Raw genomic sequence first — 26545 nt, forward strand, 5'->3', positions numbered from 1 at the left:
GTCACTTCTTGCCTTTGTAGCCTCCCCCACCCCCACCCCCGCTCATTTTGAGTAGCCAATGTACAAGTTGCCCATCCCTGTCTACTCTGTGTATGGAGGGGGTGGTCAATACATCTTGATTATATGTTTGACCCATTTCAGACAGAAGAAGAGGGTAAAATTCTTCAATTTCATCATCACTGGCTTTAGTGGTTGATGCATAAATTAGAATAACAGCTGTATTAACTGGTCTTCCTTGTAAGCATATGAATATTATCCTATCATAGACATCATTGTACTTCCAAGATAGAACTTAATATGTTCTTTTGGATGATGAATGTGACACCATTTCTCTTCAATTTTTCATTCCCAGCATAGTAAAACATGTGATTTTCAGATTCAAAATGGCCAATACCAGTCCATTTCAGCTCACTAAGGTATATGATAAGGAGTTTTGGTAGTGGAATGCATTACAAGCTGGCTTGCTAACCACAAGATCAGCAGCTTGAATCTACCAGCTGCTCAGCAAGAAAATGATGAGGCTTTCTACTCCCTTAGAGATTTACAGCCTCAAAAACCTTATACAGGGTCACTATGAGTTGGAACTCTCTTGGCAGCATACAACCACAGCTACCACTAATGCCTAAGATATTGATGTTTATCCATTCCATTTTTGAAAATTTCTGATTTTCCTAGATTCATACTTCATATACTCCATATGCCAGTTATTAATGAATGTTTACAGCTGTTTCTCTTCATTTTCAGGTCTGCCCCATCAGCAAATGAAGGCTTTGCTCCTTTCACATCATCAGGGTTAACTCTACTTTGAGGAGGTAGCACTTCCCTAGTAGTATTTGAGTGCCTTCCAACCCAAGGGTCTCATCTTCTGGCACTATATCTGACAATATTCTGGTGCTCTTCATCATGTTTCAATAGTCAATATTCTGGTGCTGAGAATGCTTTCAGTGACTAAATATTCAGAAGTAGTCCATCTCTTCTTCTTTCTAGTCTGGCTTACTCTGGAACCTCAACTGAAACTTGTCTGCCATTGGGTGATCCTTGTTGTTGTTGTTGTTGTTAAGTACCGTGGAGTTGGTTCTGACTCATAGTGACCCTGCACAGGGTTTCCGAGGCTACAAATCTTTACGAAAGCAGAAAGCCTCATCTTTCTTCCGAGGAACAGCTGGTAGTTTCGAACTTCCGACCTTGAGGTTAGCAGCCCAGTTTGTAACCATGATCCTACTGGTATTTAAGATACCTGTGGCATAGCTTCCAGAATCACTGCAGCACTCAAGCCACCACAGTATGACAAATTGACAGACGAATGGAGAGTAATAAATCAATTTAGTGAGTAGTAATCAGAATGTTTTTTTTTCCAAAATGGAAGCAAATAAGATAGAAATAGTAAGGAAAAAAAAACCAACCCAGTAAATTTTAAAAGCAGTGAGTAGTGTTTAGAGCTGGTTTCTTACAGCTATTGTTACAGGTAAACTTATGTGTGTGTTGTTATACTTAGGCATATATATGAGGGTAAGTACAAAATTTTGCTACTATGGTTTTAATTGATATGTGCACGCCTTATTCCAAACAAAACGTGTTTAAACATGTCTCTGTGCTTAGTGGATGGCAACAGACAAGTCTCTTTAGAGTGCCTTCAAAAATGATCCAATCAACAATGGCTTCTGAGGGGATCTGCTGGATCAGTTAAATTCAAGTCAGAGAATTCAGCTCAGTAGGTTATGGTTTCTGTTTTTTGGGGACTTCAAAGGATAGTTTTGATAGGTTCCTCTGAGGACACAGGACTTATTACGAAAAAGTTTTAAGAAACCTGAAAACTGCATTGGTGAGAAAAAGGCCAGGAAAGTTACACCCAGGAATATTTTCCCACGACAACAATGCATGTGTACATTCTTCAAGAGTATCAAGGACTGTCCTACAAAAATTTCACTAAGAAGTCTTGTCCCATTCAGCCTACAACCCAGATCTTGCCTCTTCAGATTTCTTTTTGTTTCCTATACTCTAAGATTGAAGTTATCAAAGACTTCATTTTGCTTGAATCCATAAGCAACACTCATAGAAACAACAGTCAAGAAATCAAATGACGTATTATTGCATTAGGCAAATTTGCTGCACAAGAACTCTTTAACATGTTGAAGGGCAAAGATGTCAGTTTGAGGACTAAAGTCCTGTCCAAAACTATGGCATTTTCAACCGCCTCATATGCATGTGAAAGTTTGACAATGAATAAGAAAGTCTGTAGAAGAATTGATGCATTTGAATTATGATGTTGGAGAAAAGTATTTAAAGTACAATGACTTGCCAGAAGAACAAAAGAAATCTGTGTTAGAAGAAGTACAACCAGAATGCTCCTTAGAGGCCAGGATGGTGAGACTTTGTCTCTGATACTTCAGACATGTTATCAGGAGGGACCAGTCCCTTGAAGAAGGCCATCATGTTTGGTAAACTGGAAGTTCAGCGAATAAGAGTAATACCCCCAGTGAGATGGACTGGCACAGTGGCAGTAACAATGGGTTCAAACATAACAATTACAAGGATGGTACAGGAACAGGCAGTGTTTTATTTTGCTGTGCATAGAATCACTATGAGTTGGAATCAATTCAATGGCACCTAACAACAACAACAACCAAATTCAAAGAACATTGAAAAGAAACACCATTTGTGTGTCCTTCAAGGATGCCAAACTACTGTTTTGACATGGTGTAAATTGAAGAGTGCATAATCCTTCAGGGAAGGGTTGTTGTTAAGTACTGTTAAATCAGTTCTGACTCAAAGCTAGCTGTATAGGATTCAGAGTAGCGGTGCATGGGTTTGAACTGCTTACCTTTAGGATAGCAGTCTAGTGCTTGTCCTACAGCACCACACCAGAGTAGAGTTAAAGAGATGGAAATACTGCATTCAGAACTGTACAGACCTAGATGGACAATTTGTTGAGAAATGTTAACTTTACATTTTGATATTTTAAAGAAAGGCTTATAAGGTGTTCTACTGGTGTGGCTCTGCAAACTGGACTGCAAACCACAGGGTCAGCAGTTCAAACCCACCAGCTGCTCCTGACTCAATGGCAGTTAGCAACAACAAAGTGGTTATGTGAGCCTTGGCTTGGTAGAGGAGGATAAGTACTGGACTGCTAACTGCAAGGCTGACAGTTCAAACCCATCAGCTGCTCCTCAGAGACCCTATACAGGGTCTCTATGAATCAGAATTGACTTGACGGCATACAACAATAATTATTAAGCAAAACATTTTTATATACTCTTATATGTATGTTGGGTAATGATGTATTTCTTTATGTGGACTGAGCACAAAAGCTTAAAAATACCCTTCAATGTAGTGATGCGACTATGTATCAACCACACTGACACTACACTCTTCCTGGTACAGAGCTAATCATTCAACTAATTAAGTCAACAAATGTTTACGGAGAAGTTCCTGTTGTGAGGAACTGTTCTATATGCTGGAGTCAAGACACAAGAGTGCTTGTTTTCTTTGGTTTAACAAGTCACCAGCATACTGGTACAAAAGAAACTAATCTGCAACGGATTCATTATTTCATGGAAGGTTCTTGGTGTGATACAGCAGAGAATAGCATGCCATTTACAGGGGTGGATGCAGTGCAATTATAACAAAGAGCTGAAGGCATTTCAGATGTATGCTCATACATTTCCTATTGGCCCATAGACTGATCTAGTCAGCAAAATGGTAACTGATCAGTGGGTCACAGATGCTCAGAGATGTTCCACTGACTGTTTCCAGAGCTGCTCAACACGATGGCAAAGGTTTTTAAAAGGCATGTCTTTTTCCTTTTACATCAGTTACAAAACTGCTGTCATTTTTAAACGTCTTAACTTTTCTGAAGGAAAGTCTGATCCTAATTTTTTCTTCTTGAGAGTAGGTGTGTATATAGGTTTTTATGTTACGTCTAGGCAGCCATACAACGTAAGAATCATTATCACAGCTGGATGATTTATATCTGGCACTCAGTAAAGCTGCTCGATGACTGTGCCATGGATGCTAGAATAAACTAAGTCTCAGACTGGCAGTACAACTCATGAATAAATCCACTGAAAACACAGTGTGAGTGCCATCAAAGCTGATCACCGATCCAAATGGAAAATGCAAAATAAATAGTACTCGTGTTGGCGTTTATCTGAGTAAGATTAGCCATGATTAAAACCCTCAGTAACTACTGAAGAAAGGAAATGAGTCATTTTTTATTGGTTTTTGGAGTTTATTCTAACACTTTGTAATTTAAATCCCTAATAAACCAAAGTAAATAGTGTATATCACCTACAGTCTTGAATAAAGGACATATGCTGCAAGTCCTGGCTTCAAAATGATCACTGAGACTGGGTCTGGAGGATGCTTTACCAGGTACCTTCTTCATGCAAGAGAGAAAATGACTTTCAGAAGCGTCATTTCATGTCTAGTAAATAGCATGTTTTGTTTGAAAGTAGCAGATAAAGATAAAGTCCAAGAAAGGGGCGATGCATTTCACATATATATTCCTGTTAGGGTTGTATGAGCAAGTAATTTATGGACAATTTTCTGACCAAAAAAAAAAAAAAAAGCTCAGACCTAACTAGGGAGTCAGACTTGCAGAAGAACCCCAGGTAACCTTGCATATGGACAAGTAACACTACATGGAGCTCCATGAACTATCCCTTAAATGTAAATGTTTAGTGGGAGGACTTGTGTTATGAAACACACTGCCCCTCAAGTACTTCTAATGGTGAAAAGAACGCTTCAGAAGATCAGAATGAGAAAGAGGCTGTAACAAGTTCAACTGTAAAAACTAAAAGAAATATGAGTCTACTTCAAAGAAAATCAGGAAAGCAGGGGAAGCAGACAGGCTAGTAGGTTTATAACTTGTTGTTGTTGTTGTTGTTATGTGCCATGGAGTCGGTTCTGACTCATAATGACCCTGTACAGGGTTTCTGAGGCTGTAAATCTTTACGGGAGCAGAAAGCCTCATCTTTCTCCCGCAGAACAGCTGGCACTTTCGAACTTGACCTTAAGGTTCACAGCTGGATTCGTAACCACTACACTACCAGAGCTCCTTGGTTTATAGCTTGGAGACCCTCAAACAGAACACTGACAATAGAGAATTCCAGTGGAGAAAGAAGTGCATTTACCTTATAAAATTAGTCTAAAATTTTTGTGAATCTCATATGTTTTATTTCCCAAAATAACAAACTCCTGTTGTTAGCTGTCACTGAGTTGGTTCTGGCTCATGAAGGTCCTATGTGTAACAGAATGAAACACTAACCAGTCCTGTGCCATCCTCAAAATTGTTATGTTTGAACCCAGTGTTACTGCCACTATGTCAATCAATCCATCTCATTTGGCATCTTTGCTTTTTCAGTGACCCTCCACTTTACCAGGTATGATGTAAATTCTCAGAGATTGATCCCTCCTGACAACATGTCCAAAGAGAGATGAAATGTCACCTTCCTCGCTTCTAAGGAACAACCTGGGTGTACTTCTTTCAAGAAAGATTTGTTTATTCTTCTGGCAGCCCATGGTACTTTCAAAATTCTTTGCCAACATCTTTATTCAAATGCATTGATTCTTCCTTATTTACTGTCCAAATTTCATATGCATTTGAGGTAATTACAAAGATCACAGCTTGAGTCAGGTGCATCTTAGTCCTTAAACTGACATTCTTACTCTTGAACACTTTAACGAGGTTTTTGCTACAGATTTGCCTAATGCAATATGTCATCTGATTTCTTGACTGTTGCTTCCACTGATTGTATATCCAAGCAAAATGAAGTCTTTGCTTCAATCTTTAATGTTTATAACGATGCTATTTATTGATCCAGTTGTGAGGATTTATGCTCGCTTTACATTGAGTACTATACTGAAGGGTATAGTCTTTGATCATCACCAATAAGTATTTTAAGTACTCTTTGTTTCTAGCAAGCAAGATTGTGTCATATGAATAGTGCATGCTGTTAATGACTCATCCTCTAGTCATATAATCCAGCTTCTGGGGTTATTTGCTCAGAATAAAGACTGAATAAGTATGGTGAAAGAATACAACCTTGACACACATCTTTTCTGATTTTAAACCATTCCATATCCATTTGTTCTGTTCAAAGGACTTTCTCTTGGTCTATATACAAGTTCCCTATGAGCACAATTTAGTGTTTTGGAATACCCATCCTTTAACAATGTTATCCATAATATGTTATGATCCACACAGCAGAATGTCTTTGCATAATCAATAAAGCACAAATAAACATCTTTCTAGTAGTCTCTGCTTTCAGCCAAGATCCACTTGATGTCAGCAATGATACCCCTTATTCCAAGTTCTCTTCTGAATTACGCTTGAATTTCTGGCAGCTTCTAGTTGATGTACTGCTGCAATCACTTTTGAATTACCTTCAGCAAAATTTAGTTGCATGTGATATTAATGATATTTGATAATTTCCACATTCCTTTGGGTCACCTCTCTTTGGAAAGGGATACAAATATGGATCTGTCCATTCAGCTGGCCAGGTAGCTGTTTTCCAAATTTCTTCACATCAATGAGTGAAGAACACCTCTAGTACTGCATCAATTTATTGAATCATTTCAATCTGCATTCTGTCAATTCCTTAAGCCTGTTTTTATTTTGTTGTTTTTTGTTTGTTTGTTTGTTGCCAGTGCCTGCAGTGCAGCTTGGACTTCTTCCTTTACCGTGAATTCTTGGTCATACGCTACGTCTTGAAATGGCTGAGCATCAGCCAATTCTTTTTGGAATAGTGATTCTCTGTAGTCATTTCACCTTCTTTTGATGCTTTCTGCATTATTCAATATTTGCCTATAAAATCCTTCAATGTTTCAAGTCAAGGCTTGAATTTTTCCTTCTGGTCTTTCAGCTTGAGAAATGCTGAGTGTGCTGTTCCCTTCTGGTTTTCTAACTCCAGGTCTTTGCACATTTCATTCCAATGCCAGGTCTTCTTGAACTACACTTTTGAAAGTAAAAGAGTCTGTTCAGCTCTTTTACTGTCTCATTTCTTCCATTTGTTTTAGCTTCTGTATGTGCAAGAGGAAGTTTTAGACTTTCTTCAGACATTCTTTTATTTCTTTCTTGTCTTTTTAATGACCTTTAGTTTTTCCATGTATGATGATCTTGATGTCATCCCAAAGCATTTCTGTTGTTTGGTGTCTAATGCATCATATCTGTCCTCTAGATAGTTTCTAAATTCAGTTGGGATGTATTCAAAGTCATGTGTGGCTCTCATGGACTTATTTTAATTTTCTTCAACTTCAGCCTAAACTTCCTTGCATATGAGCAATTGATGGTCTGTTCCACAATTTCCCCCTGACCTTGTTTTGGTTGATGCTATTGAACGTCTCATTGTCTCTTCCCACAGATGTAATCAATTTGATTCCTATAAGGTCCACATGTATAGTTAATGTTATGTTGTTGAAAAATGGCATTAGCAATGAAGATGTTGTTGGTTTCACAAAATTCTATCATGAGATCTGTAGCACGATTTCTATCACCAAGGCCATATTTTCCAACTATGAATCCTTCCTGTTTGTTTCCACTTCTGTTTTCCAATCACCAGAAACTATTAATGCATCCTACTTGCATGTTTGATGAATTTCAGACTGAAGAATTCAGTGGAATTCTTTAATTTCATCATTACTGACTTTAGTTGTTGTTGAATAAATTTGAATAATAGTGGTATTAACTGCCCTTCCTAGTAGATTTATGGGTAAACTCATAGGATAACTTGAACATTTGTGATTTCTTACCATGAACTAAGCTTTATTATTTTCTTATATGTTAGAAAAGATCCTTAAGTCAGTAAGAAAGAAGGAAAGAAAGAAAGAAACAATCACTGTAGTGGAAATTGCATGGGAAATAGGTGCATGTTTCTTGCTTGGTTGTAATCATGCATGGACTACAGGCAGCAAGCTACAGTATCATTGGTCCTCCTGAATCCAGAATTGGAGCCCTGCCCATGCAATTATGCAAGAAGTCTTGAGAATGACTTGCCTTTGTTACAAGCAAATGTTTGTCTTTTGGAATTTTCTAAACACTCACCTTCAGTCTGGAGTAATAACTGGACCCTTTTCCTATGAGTTTATGGAGATATCCACCCACCTTTAGAGGTACTATAAAGGAACAGTCTTGTTTCTCTTGTTATAAAGAAGCATACTCTAAGTCATTCATTAAAAAAAAACAAAACAAAAAACAAACACACTTTCTTAAATTATTCAATGCATTTGACTTGCAGATATGCCTCTGCTTTATATAAGCACTTTGCTTTGAAACGAGTATCTATAAAGAACACCATCAGCTCTGCTCCAGTTGTAAGTACATGAAAAGCTGTTTGAACATTGCCACCACAAACTGAATGACTTCGTCTCATAGCACTGGCAGACAAGATTGTGTCTTGTTAAATCATGTGCAAACTAGCCCCTTCAAGGTGAAAAAGACACTCACCCTCAAATTGTAAAGCCTTTTTAGGTTAGTTTGGAAAACTGGGACTGCTCGCACATCTTCATGGGTTATACCTAAAATCCTATTTGATGTCATTTCTACTGCAAGTGCAGCAAATTTCATATCTATATAACAATAGGCTAGAAAGGAACATACCAACAGACAAAACACACAATGAAAACATGCAGTGAAGTTGTACTTAATGCATGGAAAAACAAGTGCACATAGAAGAGGCCAAGCATATCATTTAATTTAATAAGGGCATAAGTCTGGACCAGAGGTCTGCAACATTGTCAACAAGCCTTGAGCAAAGGAGGGAATGTAGAGGGGAAACAAAGCTGAGAAAAATGAGAAGGAAATGGGCAAGATGACTCGTCTATACTTGAACATCTGACCTGTTAGTTGGTCGTCGCCTGCAGCAGGGGCGATGCGAATGTATGGTGTTGTAAGCTGAGTCACGATTATCGCAGCTAAGGCAAAGGAAGAATTCCAGGTCAGCATGCATGAGGGAAAAAAAAGCCAGACTGAAGCTAGGCTAGCAAGAAGAATCTCCATCAATATATCAAACCATCTCAACTTTGTTCCAACAACAACGAAAAGGAAAGATAAAGATAGCAAGGTGTTGATTTCCTAACTTCTTTTTTTCTTAAACAAGCTGAAGAAGTCAGGTAGAGTTCTAACTATGACACAGTTGCAAGCTTTGATTGAAATCTTGCATTGATCAACAGAAAGAAAATAAACAACAACAACAAAAAAAACAGTATTAAATAAATCTGAAGACTGAATAATGTTTCCAAGTGCTATTAAGTATAATGTATAAAGGTTCCTTACTAAATCTGATGAGGTAAACTTAAGTTTTTTTGAACATTATAAGTTATTTAAAATTCTGTTAAGTCATAATATTTTGTTTTCACAGTAAAAGATTACTGTCTTTCACTAAAATGATTTTTATGAAGAAATGTTTCTTCAGTAACTCAATTTCATGTACAGCATTTCCATTCAGGAACCTATTCTGTCATATTAAGAGAATTAAAAGAAGTAGTCTCAAAGCATTAGTTAAAAAAATGAAGGGAAAAAAAAAAAAAAAAAAGAATTACTATTGCTTTTGCTATCCTTGACCAAAGAAGGGGTTAAAATTTTTGATGCTAATCATGTGGGCTTCTTGGTTTGCCTGCACAGGTCCGCAGTTGTGCTTAAGTGGTTAACAGTTAGGATACACAGATATCAGGGGAGAAAAAAATGGAATATTAAAATATCAGTTCTAACATGATACAGCTGGAAAATGATGCAAAGAAAAAATACAGGAAAATTAAGGCCAGGCTTACATGAAAGATGACTAATTTACATGGAGCAGCCTGGGTGCTATTAGGAATGTGGCAGTGAGTGAGGAAAATAGATCATCGACCATCTGCAGACAATTAAACTCAAAACTGCTGCAGCATAATATTTTGAAATATCCCTCTGCACCGTTCAAAAAGTGCTATTCCTTGTAACTAGACAACTGCAGCCACTGGGTTTAATAGTCTCTCACACATTATTAATGAAAACATTCTAGTATTGCTAAGTTAGATTAATAAACAAGCATTTTGGTCAGAGAATGGAGAACTCACAAGACATTACAAAAATCATTTGCTTTATACAGCATATTATGCAATTTTGCAAACTGATATAATAAATTCTTTAGAGTAAAATTGTATTCCTAAGACTTGCTGTAAAGTTGGTGCCAATTCTAAGTTCCATATTCTTCCCGTTTTAACTGGGCCTTAGCCTGTTGCTCTTCAACCAATGCTCATGTGTGGTTTTCCATTACTTACAGGAAAATTCGACCGAGTCTACAAATTCCACGTTTTATAGGAAAACAGAGCACCATCCAACATCCAAAAAGGTAAGTAATGTGAATCAGAATTTATTTGAAAAACATCTATGTAGTGCAGCCTGTGTTCACAAATAAAAAAGAATCCAGAGTTCAGCTAGAGGCTTCAAGTCCAGACTCCCATGTAAAAAAGTGTATTCCAAATATCAGGAAGGATTTTAATATAATCCCTACATTCTCCTTTGTGAAGGGTTTATATGTATCTATTATCTTTATTGTTGTTGTTAAGTGTTGTCGAGTCAGTTGTGATTCATAGCAACCCTGTCTGAGGCTTTTATATTTTTGTGGGAGCAAAAAACCTCACCTTTCACCTCAGAGCAGTTAGTTGGTTCGAACCATGGACCTTGTGGTTCACAGCTCAGTGCTTATCTTACGGAACCATTACACTCCTCTATTATCTTTTTTGTTGTTGTTCAGTGCCGTTGAGTTGATTCTGAATCATAGTGACCCTATTTAGTTTCCTTAGGAGGCGCTGGTGGGTTTGAACTGCAGACCTGTCATTCAAACTGATCTTGTGGTCAAGTGCTTATCCTACAGTGGTCAGAAGGAAAAATCTTGATTATGTTACGAATTCTCTTAAAAGAGGAGTCAGCAGGTCTGCTACCTGTTTTTGCAAAACCCTTGAAAGCCCGATACAGGGTCGCCATGGGTCGAAACCAACTTCATGGCATTTAACAACAACAATAATATGCATACATCATGGCTGCTTTTGGAGTCCTGGTGTAGCAGCGTAGAATAAGCACTCGACTGCTAACGTCTGGGGTGACGGTTCAAACACACCAGTTGCTCCTCAGAAACCCTATATGGGTTTGTGATGAGTCAGAACTGACTCAAAGGCACTTACCAACAACACTGGCTGCTTTTGCAATGTAATGGCAGAATTGAGTATTGGGACAGAACCAAATAGCCTACAAAGCCTAAAACAGTAAGTTGGTTCCTTTATAGAAAAAATACTGCTGATCCCTGCCTTAAAATATCAATGATGACACTGTATTATAAAAGAGAATATCACAAAATTTTGTAAAATATACACAAAAACTCCAGTCTTAGAATATGATGATGATATTTGATGCTAGCAAATGAATGGAAGAATAAAAAAATACATTGAGTGTATGTACCATACTTTCTAATGTGCCATTTCCATTGAATTAAGCACAGTCTTCTAGAATCTCATGAACTGACATTTATCAAACTGTGTTCATCTAGTGTTTCTTGAAATATGAATTTGGGTCAAGCAAATTTGGGAAACATATGGTTGAACACAGTTAAATAGGTTTCCTTTCTTTAAGAACTGTTCAGGGGTCTTAATACACTCATAATATACTTTAGGAAGATTAGATTAAAAAACGTTTTCTCGATAAAATACTGAATATAAATGTATATATTTGTTTCTAACCTACAACTAAATAATAGAAGAAAAACATATTAGAATGGTCTTAATATGTAGTTTGTTTTTTCATGTACTGCATAAGAGAAATTAAAAGGAACCTTATTAAGCTTTACATCTCGACAGATATTCTTTTCAGTTCTTTTACTAGGGCACTTTCATTCTCTTGCACTGTGGCCATAGAAAGGATGGCATTTCTATGAACAAAAGAGTGAACAGACAAAGAGTCTAGAGAAACTTCTCAAAGAACTTAATGATTAAAAAAAATGTGAATTTCTGAACACAGAAATTATATCAGAACAATGGAAATTCTTCACAATTTCCTGAAGGTCTTACAGCAAAGCATATTTATATTCCATTACATTCCAACATAAATTAATAGATTAAAGCTTACAAACACTGAAGCACCTTTGCACCAAAGATTTAATTTTAAATGCAACATTATGATAATGGTTTGCTCATACTTTGTTTAAGGTTTATATTCTGACTTCTTTCGTTCTTTTGGAAAGAATTTGGCATGTATTTACCTGTATTTTTAATATTGAATTTTAGTTACTTAACTATTGGAAAATTCATAGAAAGGAAAGGAAAAGGTTAACTTATATAACCCACCTCTCATTAAAAAAGAAACGAAAGAAAAAATTTTATGAATTCCATTAAAATGCTCAAAATGTAAAACATGATATATTTATATCTCTGCATTTGGAAGTCTCACAAAGTATTCTCTGCCTAACATATAACAGCCACTCAAATAACTTTAAAATAAATGAAGAACAAGGAGCTCCCAAATGGCTATATTGTTAAGGAAAAACAAAGGTGGCATCATTGTATGGAGAAAATTATTCAATGGAAGATTAGTGAAATGTATACAGTTTAAAACTGTTTTTATCAGTAAGAATAAAGATACCTCATTCAATAAAAAAACCACGGCAGACTGGTTTTCCAGTATGTTCTGTCAGTTTAGCATTCACCATTACAAAGCTTTCCAAAACAAGCACAGAGACGCTTCCTCCTTACTAGTCACCATAAGGCAGCCATAAGGAATAGGAAAGTTAAAGAAAACACACAAACACTAATTGCAAAAGGACAGTTGGACCAAGTAGTCTTAAAAAGCATCCAACTATAAAAATGTGAATGTAATGAAAAAACAAAAATTTAAAGAATCTAGCAGTAGTTGAAATCTATTTTATTTACTCTACTTTTGATATAGAGAATAACATCCAAATTTCAAGTATACCTTACTGGATGGTGTCTTCAGATTTTAATTCAAGGGAGAGGATATTCTATGATGAGTTTCCCTGTCTATAGTCAATAAATATATGGCCATATTATATACGATATACGGTCATGTATGATACTGGGAATGCATCTATATGTATAAATTAAAGGAGGATACATAAAAATACAATCATCTATACATTGTTGTCATTGTTAAGTGCCACTGTGTCATCTGACTCAGAGTGACCTTGTATAGGGTTTCCAAGGAGTGGTTGGTGGGTGTGAACTGCCAACCTGTGGTTATGAGTTCAGAGCTGATCATATGGCGGTATGTAATAACATACTTTAGCTTTTTTCCTATATCTAATTTTTATGAGACTTTATATTTGAGATGATTAGTGTCAAAATATAGCCTTGGAATATGATTAAGCTATTCATAAAATTAAATTTACAAATAGTATGAAATATATATTTAAGAACCATACCCTTACTTGAAATTACAAAGAGTTCTTTGTGAAAACAAATCCACCTCCATACTTTCTCTATAAAGATACATGTCAACAGTTTGTTTCATGAGAACACTGAAATCTCTGTAAGTTCTAAATGCTACTTAGGAATGTGGTTTCATACCTGAAAATTCCATTAAGCCTCCATGCTGTCAGGAATAAGTGGCTAACAACACTCAGGGCGTTTGAACTCTTTTAAATTTAAAACACCTTTACTATATAGGACCAAGAAAGTTATTTGATCTCCAAATTTTTTGTTTTGACTAAGTAGTCAAGATAAATGGCTTCTCCTGTTGTAACAGAAATTTTTAGTACGAATAAAGAAACATTTTGTTTATAAAGGTATGAAGCATTACATTACACTGTGAAGGAGGGTTGCTGAGTCTGTATATGTAGAACTTATCAAAATAAAATAGTAAAAAACAGAGTAGTTTTTCCTGGAAGAAGAATGTTTTCCTAGGTTTTCTGTTGTGCTATGACTTTTGAAATATAAATGACAATGATATGTAATGAATATTAAAATGTTTCCCTTTTTCCTCTAAAGAGCTGACTTAGATAGCATTTGTTGCTGTGTGCTTGTTTGCAAATGACTCAAAATATGAGTGGAGAATATTTAGCCAATCAGGTCATCTGATTGCTTAATCATCCTTTGGTGAATTGACAAACAAATCATAATATTGATTAAAACTAGCTGATGGAAGAAAATAACGCAAATCACCATCCAATTCAACTTATTGTGGAAATAGTGAGCTTGTCATATTTCCCTATTTACTACTGTGTTGCTTATGTAATTATTTAACTATTTAAATGAAAATGGTGACATACTTTTCATAATTTTACAGTCAACTCTAATAAAGGGAAATACTATAGTTGGCCAGAGACTCTTCTGAGTGAACATCCATCAGATACTGTAAAAAGAGGGCTGTCAAGGTAGAAGTCCTGGGGTCCAGCCTTGACTGCATCGTTATTAACTATATGGCCTTGCTAAGTCAGTTCATCTTCAAAAATACTAACTTATTTCATCAAAGACTTGAATAGCATAAAACGTCTCCTTTCTCACAGTTTTGCTGAGGAATTAGAGAATATGTTCATGAAGTGATTTCAAAATGCTAAGCTGTGATGTTTAATATAAGGCATTATTAAGTTAGGCACTCCGGAACTGAATTGACTCTTTCAGAATTAAATGGTAACTGGTGGTGGTGAGTGTGTGCTACCAAGACAGTTCTGACTCATAGAAGCCTGCATAGAGTTTCTGAGGCAGTAAATCTTTTCAGGAGCAGAAAGTCTCATCTTTCTCCCATGCAGCAATTGGTAGATTCGAATTACAGACTTTGTGGTTAGCAGACCATCTCATAATCCACTATGCTACCAGGGCTCCTAGAATCGAATCAAGTAATAATTTAAAATTCCTGTTCTTGAGAACAGACAGGTATCTGGGGATCTAGGAGATTAAACACATCATTCACGGGGTTCATAATATTAGAATAATTAAAGATTGAGAGTGTACTGTATTTTGTAAAACACATGACTATTGATAATTTCATTAATTATTTATTGCTGCAATGAAAGGTACTTAATAAGTTACAATAAAAGAACTAAGTAGTTAAAAATCAATATAAGTATATTCTAGACTATGAGTCCATGGGGACAAACAAAATACAAATGAGGTGAGCAGCTCATACAATGCCTAAGAAATAGATGTCAATTGTATAAAAAGGCCATGTATCTCTATGAAATCAATGAGAATTTTGAAAATGAAGATGTATACCCATGGTCTATTCAAAATTACATGTAAAATGATGTGTAATTTTAACAATAAGAACACATCAAGTGATTACTTATGATCTAGTCTAGTGCCACAGAGATAAAGCAGCATTCTGAACATCCTGTCTAAATTCAACCACACAGTTTCTTTATTGTACTCTTGGTGACTCTAGTGGTCTGAAAGAGTGCATTTAATATCACTTTATAATGCCTCATATACTCCTATAACATCTTAAAGAAAGGTCTCAATGCATTTTTCCATGCACATCCTAGGTGAAGGTTAAAAAGCACTGTGAAGTTGATAAAGTATCAGCACAGATTAAGCACACACACAAATCTGCACTTTGCCACTCAGGAGGTGGTGCACACTGAGCTCCTGGTGGTTCCTTTGTTGCTATTGCGTGTCATCCCACCTATTACAACTCATAACGACCCTATATGACAGAGTAGAACTGCCTCATAGGGTTTCGCTGTAGGATAAGAACTGGACCACTAACTGAGAGGTCAGCAGTTCAAACCCACCAGCTGCTCATCAGAAGCCCTATGCTTAACAGCACTTAACAGCAACAACGATCTTCACAGGATCAGATTGCCAGATAATTTTTCCCATAGAGCCACCGGTGGGTTTGACCCACTGACCTTTTGGTTAGCAGCTGAGTGCTTAACCACTGTGCCACTAGGGGTCCTTGTGGTTCCTCTGTTGTTGTTAAATGCCATTGAGTCAGTTCTGATTCATAGTGACCCTGTCCGTAATGTTTCCAAGAAGTGGTTGGTGGGTTTGACCTTGTGGTTAGCAGTCCAGTGGCTTATCCTACAGCACTACACCAGAACCCTTAGCTATTTATAAATTTCACCCTTGATGTCTTTGACTCAGAATTTTATCCTCCAGCAACTAAAGGCTCCACAAGAAAGGCAATTTGGTTATTGACTTTAGTAATATTTCACATCTGAGTGAAAAAAGTTGATACAGATGCCACTTTACAGAGATAAAATAAGACCACTGGCTTAAGAATAGCAGGCAGTGTTTTATTACTTTGCATATGACAGTTCACTAGATGCGTACTCCCAAGTTTGGTAGTGGAGTCCTGGTGTGGTGCTGTAGCAGAACCACTGGACTGCAGTTGAAACCTAGCAGCTGCTCATTGGAAACCCTATACAGGGTTGCTGTGACTTGGAACCAACTCATCAGCACACAACAATAACAACAAGGTGTAGTACTACGGCTTTACAAAGTGTATATTAAGATCATACAAAATTAATTTCATTAACAATTTTTTTAATAACCACTAAAAACTAGAACACAGCAATGAGATTTCTCATTCAACAAAACAATACCTATATGAAATATTTATTCAGTGTTAAATGCCATAAGATCCTAATATATATATATATATATAATATACATTCATACGAACATACATACTTATTTCAATAAAGCTAACATTTTAAGAAGTCTTGAAACATTGTCTAAAGTTTTAGGGAGCATCCCACAATTTCAACATACCTTTTGTGGCCACTAGGACGCAGTCTATTTTGGTTTCCTGTGTCAAATAAAGAAAGAAAATCTATTATTCACAGTGTTTTTAAAACAAAGACTCGTATTTCTAGTCAAAACCACCGAAGGGAAGATCTCATAATTCCTGGTGTGCTTTCCTCATTAAAGGTAACACCTGGAACCACAGTGAGACACAAGTTCTGACTTCAGTCCTGGTCGTTTGGGTATTGTTGGACCACCCGACCTTGTTCTCTAACCTTGTACTCTCCCTCTGTGAAGACACTGCTGAACAACCCTACATTACAGATGTTCTCCTATTTCACTGGTAAAATAAAGTCATCTCTGATATCTACACTCACACCGGCAAGGTGTGAATCCATTGAGGCATCAAAAAACATGTCCCTGCTCTCCAATGAACCTTTAAATCCTCCTTAGGGTGTTCTGGATGAGCCTGAATAGTAAAAGGAAAAAATCTGGAGTGGACTAAATGATAGTTTTATTTTGTTCTCATTTCATCTTTCTGGAATTGTTTTCTCTTAGAGACAAAAGAAAAAAGAAGGTAACTAATTTAGTCACAGCTATTTAAAAGAGTCCTGGTGTGGCGCTGTGGGTTAATGCGCCAGACTGTAAAGCCGTTTGAACTGCAAGGTTGGCGGTTCAGGTTCACCAGCTGCTCCTTGGAAACCCTATACAGGGTCGCTGTGGGTGGGAATCGACTTGATGGCACTTAACAACAACAAAATAGAAAAAGCATAAGCTCTTGTAGAACCAAGGAATTGGAAAAGACTATGCTGAAAAGACAGATGTTATGAATCTCACAAAATTTTAAAAGAGCTGAATGTATGTGCTGTAGCTATATACCACTTTCCTATAAAATAGTAAGCTATGCAGGATTACTTGCCAATTTTTGGTAACCAGTAAGAACTAAAAATAAAAACCATCATGTTGGCAATATAGTCTTCTGCCAAAAAATAAAATAAAATAAACAACAAAACCCTGTGTACAAGTATATTCATTTCTTTCCACAAATTTCCTTAGATGAAAATATGCTATAAAAGGGAGAGAAAAAACCCTTTGTTTTCAAGTAAAAACATGTCTTCACTTATTACTATTTTATTTAATCCATGTTCAAATTAATTTCTTAATAGTGTAATTAACAGTCATCTAAAAAAACAAAACAAAACAAAACAAAAAACTTACCCCATTGGCTCTACTAGCAGCTTGGAAATAAATTCTGTAGCTTTTATGGGGGAGAAGGGGCGTATTCCAGTATCCGTTGTATGTCTTGTTATCACCAATAGTAAAAGGCTGAGCGGCTTGAAGACTGATTGCTAGAAATTCTGCAGCAAAGTAGTACTGTGAGTTCAGTATGGAAGCATTCTGGAAGTGAATTGGCACCGGGTAGCACTTTAAGATTTCTGTTGTCTTTTTAGTTCTTCGAGGACGTTCTTCCTCAACGACTATTTGATAGACACTGGGGGTGGGGGTGGGTTAGGGAAGGTTGGATGTGAAGGGAGGAAGAGAAAGAATACATTAGTGATAACACTGCCATGAATTATTTTGTGATTACTGTGCTGACCTGCAGTGGGTTCATGCACATACTCATAGGCTATACAAAATAAAGAATTCATTATGTTCTCCTAGTGAGTCAGCAGCAAGTACTTTATCTCCTAAGGGAAACTCAATCAGCACTTGCTAACTTGGAGAGGGAAGGTGCCTAGTGTTCGTTTGCTGAACTCACACATCCAAAGTAATACAATTTATTGAGAGAAACAAAATTCGTCATCATGGCAACTTAATGAAGGGGCTTCCAAAAGATTTTGGGAAATTATCCTTTTCCTTTCCTTCCATGTTTCCACGAGCCTTTTGAAGTCTCCTTGTATAAATGGCAATCTCTGCTGTTTATGTGAGATGATCACTTTAAAATAAACCATCTTGGGGGTTCAAAAGTTGTGCCTCTATTTTCTCTACCTTTCCCATTTTTCACTTTCATCTCCTCTCATCGTAACAATTCCTTCCCTGCAACTTCACTGACATTTGTGTTGTGTTGTGTTGTATTAATCCAACAAATAGATCGTGTTTGTCTTCTATGTACCTTGTTGTTGTTGTTAAGTGCCGTGGATTCGGTTCTGACTCATAGCAACCCTGAACAGAGTTTCCAAGGCTGTTAATCTTTACGGGAGCAGAACCCCTCATCTTTCTCACGTGGAGCAGCTGGTAGTTTCGAACTGCTGACCTTGCGGTTCACAACCCAATTCGTAACCACTATGCTACCAGAGCTCCTTACATTCATAATAAAACATAATTTTGTTTTTTTAATGTAAATATCATGTAAGACATTAAAAAATGGAAAAAGACTTATTTTTCCAAGTAACAATTTGATGAGCATTAGATGAGAATTTGAGAATGAAAGAATCACTCAATGGACTTTCATTTGTTTGTTGTTTTTTTAACCAGCTGATATTAGTTATATCATATACTCCACCCCAGATACATTACTTTTTAAACAGCTACCATCTACTCATCGTTAGATATATTAGAAGAAGAACTAAGTTGACTAGAGCAATTTCAAATCCAAAATGTCTTTTCATCCTTGCTCCACAAGACAAATTAGATTTCAAGCATCCAGACCTCAAATCTATTTGCTGTTTAATAATTTAAGCATTGAAAGGTCACGAAGCTCTTTTCTGTTCCCCTTTATCAAAGTCCAAGCGCTAATGAAAAATAGCTAAATCCTATCTGCTACCCAATGCCACATACTGCTCTCTCCCAGATGGAAATTAACACATTATTAACACCTAGGTTAATAGTACCTTGATAGAACTTTATAGCTGATGTGTTTTTCATTTGAACACATAACATCATTTCACTAATGAATTTCATAAAATCTCTTCAATCACAAGTCTCAAAACTAGCTTTAAAAATTTCACCATTTGAATGGTTTTCCTAAAAAAGATGACTTTAAAAAAGCAAATCATCAAGGCTGGCAAACCAATCAGAAGTTTTTAGCTTAGTGCGCTGGATTAAAATATTATCATTCTTTTAATGTATTACTCATGTGTACTTTGTTTATTAAAGTTGTATCATTCCTAGCATTGGTCCATTGCTATATTGAAATTTGAATTAACATAAAATCTTCCTACAGCATTTGCAATACTAAGGTAAAACTCCACACTGAAGATGAATCTGACAAAAAAAAGTGGCCTATCTATATCAGAACTTTCTTATGGAATGAAATGGAAACTAACATTTAATTTATGCTAGGTTTTTCTACAACAAAACTCTAAAGCTTTTAAGAAGAGAATAAGACGTCTGTATTTTTACAGAATGACACATGAAGTATAACCTCGAAACGAACATCTGAACATCTTCCATGTACTCTTTTAAACCTGAAAGTTCAAATATGATAAAATAGTGTTTAGTCTTTTTTTAACTTTTACAACTTTTAAAAGGAAACCTGCTGCAGGTTTGAAATTGATTTGAAAAGTTTTGTCCTAATTCATTTCAAGATTAAACTCTTAGGTGTGAGTCTATTTTCTTATCCACTTATTTTATTTCTTACCAGCATAAACTCTTAGACAGTTATTTAACTTGATTACAGAAAGGGGGTAATGAGGAAAGGAGAGGGGGAGAAAAGTCATGATTCATTTTGGTGCAGCTTTTCCAATCCTTTAAGGTAGCTTTGTTGTTGTTAAGTGCCATCGAGTCAGTTCCGATTCATAGCGACCCTGTATAAGGTTTTCAAGAAGCAGCTGGTGAGTTTGAACCACCAATTTATAGTTCAAACCAACTTTGCAGTCTAGTGCTCTATTCCACAGCACCACACCAGGATTCCTTCAGATAGTTACTTCTGGGCATCTCAAGGGCTTAAATAATATTGTCCATTTTGTGGTCCTGGTGTGGCACAGTGGGTTGATGTGCCAGACTGCAAAGCCATTTAAACTGGAAGGTTGGCGGTTCAAGCTCACCAGCCGCTCCTCAGAAACTCTATCCAGGGTCGCTACTGGTCAGAACTGACTTGATGGCACTTAACAACAACAGTAGGTTTGGCGTCCTGGTGTGGCACTGTGGGTTAACACACTGGACTGCAAAGTCGGTTTGAACCACAAGACTGGTGGTTTAAGCTCACCAGCCGCTCCTCGGAAACCTTATACAGGGTCGCTATGAGTTGGAACCAACTCGACGGCACTTAACAACAACAGTGGCTTTTAGCCTGATCTGCAATTTTTGGTGCAAATCATTCACTCTACACATACGAAAAAGAATATTAATATCTTAAGAAGATGCACTATTTCAAGGGTGGAAGAAAATAAAAACATGAACTACACTCATTGCAGATAAACAAACTTATAATTAGGAAGGTTCAGTGACATGATATTATATTTTAATAAACAACACAGCATTTTTATGTTTCCTGTTTGTTCAGACACATCGTTTCCCTAAATCTGTCAGCATTCTTTACTTAACCGACACTTTAGGACTTGAAACACACTGGGGTAAAATTGAGCTAAGTTTTACAAGTATGTCATCTGTTCAAAATCAGAGAAACAAAAGCCACTGTCTGCCTTTAAGGTTAAGATTCCTTGGCCATGTAACAGGTGACTGAAGGCAGGTGACCCAACACATGATGTTATAGACGAAAACTGGTAATAACCAATCTCACACAGACATGAATACAGGGTAACAAGCTGCACAGCATAAACAGATCTGTGGGGCGGAATATTCTACATCAGCAACTTTAATTTCGCTTTGTCCTGCTCTGATCTAGATACAATTGGCCATAAATTGCTTTGGGATATTTGCTGGACACCGTGAATATATATCACTTTCTCATTGCTGTAATAGATTACAAAAAGCTTGCTGTGTGTGGACAATGCCCTGCTGCTGTTTCAGTTAGTGATAAAATCTGATTTAATAAAATATTAATTACAGCTGAAAGGCGGGTGAGAAATATGAACTCAATTACAGTCCTATATTGTGAAAAAGGGCAGGGTGAAAAAAATCCTTCAGTTATGGACGTTTGTGATAATAAAAGAACAACCTGAACATTAGACTCAGGCTGAGCAGTGCTGCAAAAGGCCACCTGGCATTAATCTTCTCAACAGGCCCTGGATTCCAAGTAAATTAGTCCTATATGGAACATCTTTAAGAGTGATTTCCTACCCTTTTAACAAATTAAGACATTTTCCCTTGCATATGTTCTTTCACTTAAGTTCTTCACAGTTTACTCATCATAATTCCAAACAAATGAATGACTGCAAAATTATAAGGTCAGCTACTTAGATTTGTTCTCTTGAAAACTCCTAAAGGTTTTAATAGAAACAGAACATTATTAAGCTCACAGTGAATGAATATCTATGTCCCTGTATGTTTATATTACAACTCAAATCAGATGAAATGAAATACAAAAGCCATCATCCAAATACAGCAGGTGCACCCAGAGGGGGACTATTAAGATAGTCCTAAGCAGGATGTGAGTCACCAGAGGGATCTAGTTCCAACTTTGGCACTAAATCAAAATCAATGAGTGACTAAGGTCCTTCCAAGCTCTAATATATTAAGATTCTAGATACAAGATTAGGCAAAGCTGAAACAGACATCAACAAATGAGAAGGAAATCATTTCATTCATGTGTTTTCTATCCTGTCTCTTTGTCAGCATGGATAAAGTAACAGGCCTGACAAGAGGTACAGGGAAGACTACAAAGAGGAAATAGGCACAGATTGTCCCTGTCTTTGAGAAGCCCAATCTAAGTGCATTAGAAGTAGGTCATTTGAAACTAATGACAAGGATATGCTAAGTATGTGTACAAAGGGTAGTGAGGATGCAGGTAGGAGTGCTGATCTCTATATCAAAATCTCTTTTCACATCTTTTATTTTGATGGTAGAAAGAGACTAACTGTTCCCGGAAGCTTTATAGCCTCTGAAACCCTATACAGCAGGGGTTTGGAACATCCAGGCTTCTTGCCATATTTGTTGTTAAGTACCGTCAAGTTGGTTCAGACCCATAGCGACACTGTATAGGGTTTCCGAGAAACGGCTAGTGAGCTTGAATCGCTGACCTTGTGGTTCAAACCAACTTTGCAGCCCAGCACATTAACCCAGTCCAACGTCACAGGCCTACATATCATTTGGTCTGGTCCTACCAAGGCAACTGCCATGACAGACATCACATTAGGTGTGAGTTAATTAAATGTTTGACCAAATATTTTTGTTGTTGTTGTTAAGTGCCATCAAGTTGGTTCCTACCAATAGCAACAATGTACAGTGGTTCCGCGGGAGAAAGATGAGGCGTTCTGCTCCCGTAAAGATTTACAGCCTCGGAAACCCTGTGCAGGGTCGCTATGAGTCGGAACCGACTCCACGGCACTTAACAACAACAACAGTAGGCTAATTCTTTTTTTTTTTTTTTTTTTAATGTTTTATTGTGAATTATGTAATAGTTCACATGGGATGAATGGTGGTTTTACATTCATCTTATCCTATATAGTTTCATTGTCATGGTTACAATCCCCTCCATGCATCATTAATCAACCAAAGGGTATACCCTGCAAGCCTGCCCCCCAGTCATCAGCACACAGCCCCTCTCCCTCTTTGGGTTTAAAGTCTCCAGCTACTCCATCTCTCCACGTCATCGTCTCTGCCTCCATCTCTAGCATCACTGCTTCTCTGGGTAGGGACCCGCTCTCTGCTCTTCTCCCTTGATGGTCCCAGGGACCTCCGCTCCTAGACTGCAAAGTTAATCACTCCCCTTCTTGCTAGAAAACATCTACCTTTACATTTGCAACCCTCACAATTAGTCCTGATAATAATTATTCATTATTGTATCACAAGAGACCTATCCACATTTCCTTTCATCAGCCCCACCTAGACAGATTAGATGCTACTCAGTGGAGATTCTACCTTCCTCCATGCCCTCTGGATCTAGGTTCCCTCTTGAAAGTTTGTAAGCCAGTCACTTCTTGCCTTTGTAGCCCCACCACTTTGGGTAGCCAGTGTCCAAGTTGCCCATCCCTGTCTACTTTGTGTATGGAGGGGTGCTGTAAAGACTTGTTCCCTCTTTGGAGCTACTGCATGCATAAGTGTAGGTCAAGTTCATCAAATTGTATCAGATTACTCTTTTTTCCCTTTTCTTTCTTCTTCTAGTTGAAGTCTGATCATCCAGTCATTTAAGCCAGGTGAAGTGGGTATTATCTGCAAGTGTGGGTATTCTTGTGCATATGCCCTCTCTTCTTTTCAGCTGGATGCTTCATTCTCCACTCTAGTCCTCTGTGGCTATGTCACTGACTCTGGGCCCAAGAGTCCTCAGGTCTTGAGACATTGCTGGCCAACCAGGTCTCCCCCCGGGTTCACAGGAGTCTATTGAACATTGTAGGGCTTAGCTCCCAACTTCATTGCTGTTTTTCCCTCACTTCCCCTTAAGGTATGAAAATGGTCACCTATCAGAGCATGTATTCCCATTGAGTCTTAGTCTTGGAAGGGGGTTTGTCCTGAGGGGACCCAACCACTTGAGTAGGCTAATTCTTAAGTTGATAATTCTGTATGGTCTGTGAATAATTTTATAAATATTCAAATGGCACTTAGCAGGAAAAAGGTCCCCGCTGCTGCTCTACAGGGTTACTACACGTCGAAAGCGACTCAGTGGCACACCACCATACCCATCAAACCACAGTGAGGGCACCTGGTAGGTCTAGATCAAGTGTCTATAGGCTAAACACTGGACTGCTAACTGCAAGGTCAGCTACTTAAACACACCAGCTGCTCCTCGGAAACCCTATGTTGTTGTTGTTAAGTGCCATCGAGTCGGTTCTGGCTTATCACGACCCTGTTTAGGGGTTGCGAGGGAGGAGTCACTATGAGTCAGAACCAATTCAACAGCACTTAACAATACCAACAACAATAACACTTAAACATTGTTCTTGCACTGCCTGTAGCCACCCACTTTCTCCCTAAGTTAATAACAAAATAGCAGCTACAATAAAATAAAAAAGACAAATGTCTATAGATTCCAATACACTCAACCTGCTCCACTGTTTCATGCAAATAGAACCTCACAAAAGTTTCAACGGTTTTTCCATCAGATTTGCTGCACCAGTTTCAAAGGAAGCACAAGGGGCTTTTTCAATAGTATAGACAACTTTAAGCACTAGGCTGGGCCCTGGCTCAGAGAGCTGCCATCTCCTGGCAGGCTGGCCCCAGAAGCCATGAGGTAAGAGGTCTTCCTGACTCCTCGGGCTCCAGATTATGGCAGGGTTCGCAGCACTCAGCTCCCCTACTGTTTTTCTCCTGAAGGAACCATCCTCTGAGACATAGAAACAGGGCTGATTACCTTCCCTTCCTGTGCCCACCTATGGGAGACTGAGGAACAAGAAGGGAAACATCTCTGCTTTGTGGGGGTGGGGTAGGGAAAGCCCGCAAATACAAAAATATGCACAGACCTAGCTTGTGATCTTCTCTGAAACAAACAAACAAAAAAACCCCAAAACCAGACAAAACAGTTATTGTAGCATTAATATCCAACTCATGGAGGTCCATGGGTGCCACAGTATAACTGTGCTCCATAGGATTTTCAAAGGCTGTTTCTTTAGAAACAGATTGCCAGGTCTTTCTTCTGAGGTGCCTCTTGATGGATTCAAACCTCCATGTCAGTCTACCTACTGTTTGCACTATCCAGAGACTCTCCTTTATCCACACCAACCAAACCCACTGCCAATGAGCTGATTCTGACTGTCAGGACCCTATAGGAAAGAGTAGAACTTCCTCGTAGGGTTTTGGAGGCTGTAAATCTTTATAGATACAGATTGCCACAAATTTCTCCCAGGGAGGATCTGCTGGGTTGCACTTGCTGACATTTTGCTTGGTAGCTCTTTTCGACCCTGACCTCTCTAAGTCACTATCTCCTATCTGTTAGTTTCCAGGTTAGAGGAGTAAAACTTTTTACATTTTCACATTTTCAGCTGATATCCATTTTAATCAATGGAGTTAAATTAAAATATGATATACATGTTTATAATGGTTTTTTGAGGGGTGGTAGAATTAGGCCCTGTGAGCCAGGTACACAGACAGCATCTCTACTCTAGCCTTCCTCCCGCTCGCATCCAGAGCCTGGGCTCTCTGATACACCTGGAGAAGAAGTCTGATGATGAGATGGAGCACTGTATCTAATAACCAGAACCCTTCAGTGAAAATTACTCTTCAGGAAATAAAGTTTGGAAAATAGGTGGGAAAGCTAGGTAACACATTTTCATGCACAAAAGAAAGTTTCAAATGGAGTTTGAGGGAAAGTTAAATTAAGTTTCATTGTATAAACTCTCAAATACATCTACTCTATTATTATCTTCTCTTACCATTTTTAAAGCTTCTATCCAAGGGTTTTATTATCTTCTCTTACCATTTTTAAAGCTTCTATCCAAGGGTTAGAGAAGAACTAACTCAGTTTCCAAAATGAATTTTCACAGAGATGACTGACATTGTCATCCTCGAAGAAACATTAATAAAAACGTCCTTTGCTTCCTGGTAGTAAAGGAATCCAGAGTATTATTTTTTAATACAATAAAGATCATCTAAAAGCAGGTGAGGGAGAGGGGAAGGTAGTGGTAATAAGGTATTTAGCATCTTTTGTTAACAATTCCCCAATATTAAATAATAATAAAACAAGCTAATACAGTACAAATAAAACTGAAAGTTTACTATTGAATGCTATTTTGATCTTTGCGTATCTCAATGACAAACGGAAAATTATGAGGCTGGAAACCAGATATTTAGAGGTCCTTTCCTTGAACAATTTTAGTCATGGACAGAACCTGTTCAAATGGCTCAAGAACTGTGACAAAAGAGCATTTAGCCCAAAAGTTTTAAGAGG

The 26545-nt window shown here is 37.5% G+C and overlaps 1 protein-coding gene across 2 annotated transcripts in view; it reads right to left on the minus strand.

The window, feature by feature from the left end:
• The window catches only part of PTPRM (protein tyrosine phosphatase, receptor type, M), an 840546-nt gene that overhangs the window by 378538 nt on the left and 435463 nt on the right, over positions 1-26545 (minus strand). For both annotated transcript variants that reach the window (XM_006868703.1, XM_006868702.1), the window contains exons 11-12: positions 17884-18157; positions 16693-16729 (exon numbers count right to left, since the gene is read on the minus strand). In XM_006868703.1, the coding sequence (XP_006868765.1) occupies positions 16693-16729; positions 17884-18157 (311 nt within the window). The remainder of the gene's footprint in view (positions 1-16692; positions 16730-17883; positions 18158-26545) is intronic.

This window comes from Chrysochloris asiatica, unplaced genomic scaffold (genome assembly GCF_000296735.1).
Source record: "Chrysochloris asiatica unplaced genomic scaffold, ChrAsi1.0 scaffold00122, whole genome shotgun sequence".
NCBI lineage: Eukaryota > Metazoa > Chordata > Mammalia > Afrosoricida > Chrysochloridae > Chrysochloris > Chrysochloris asiatica.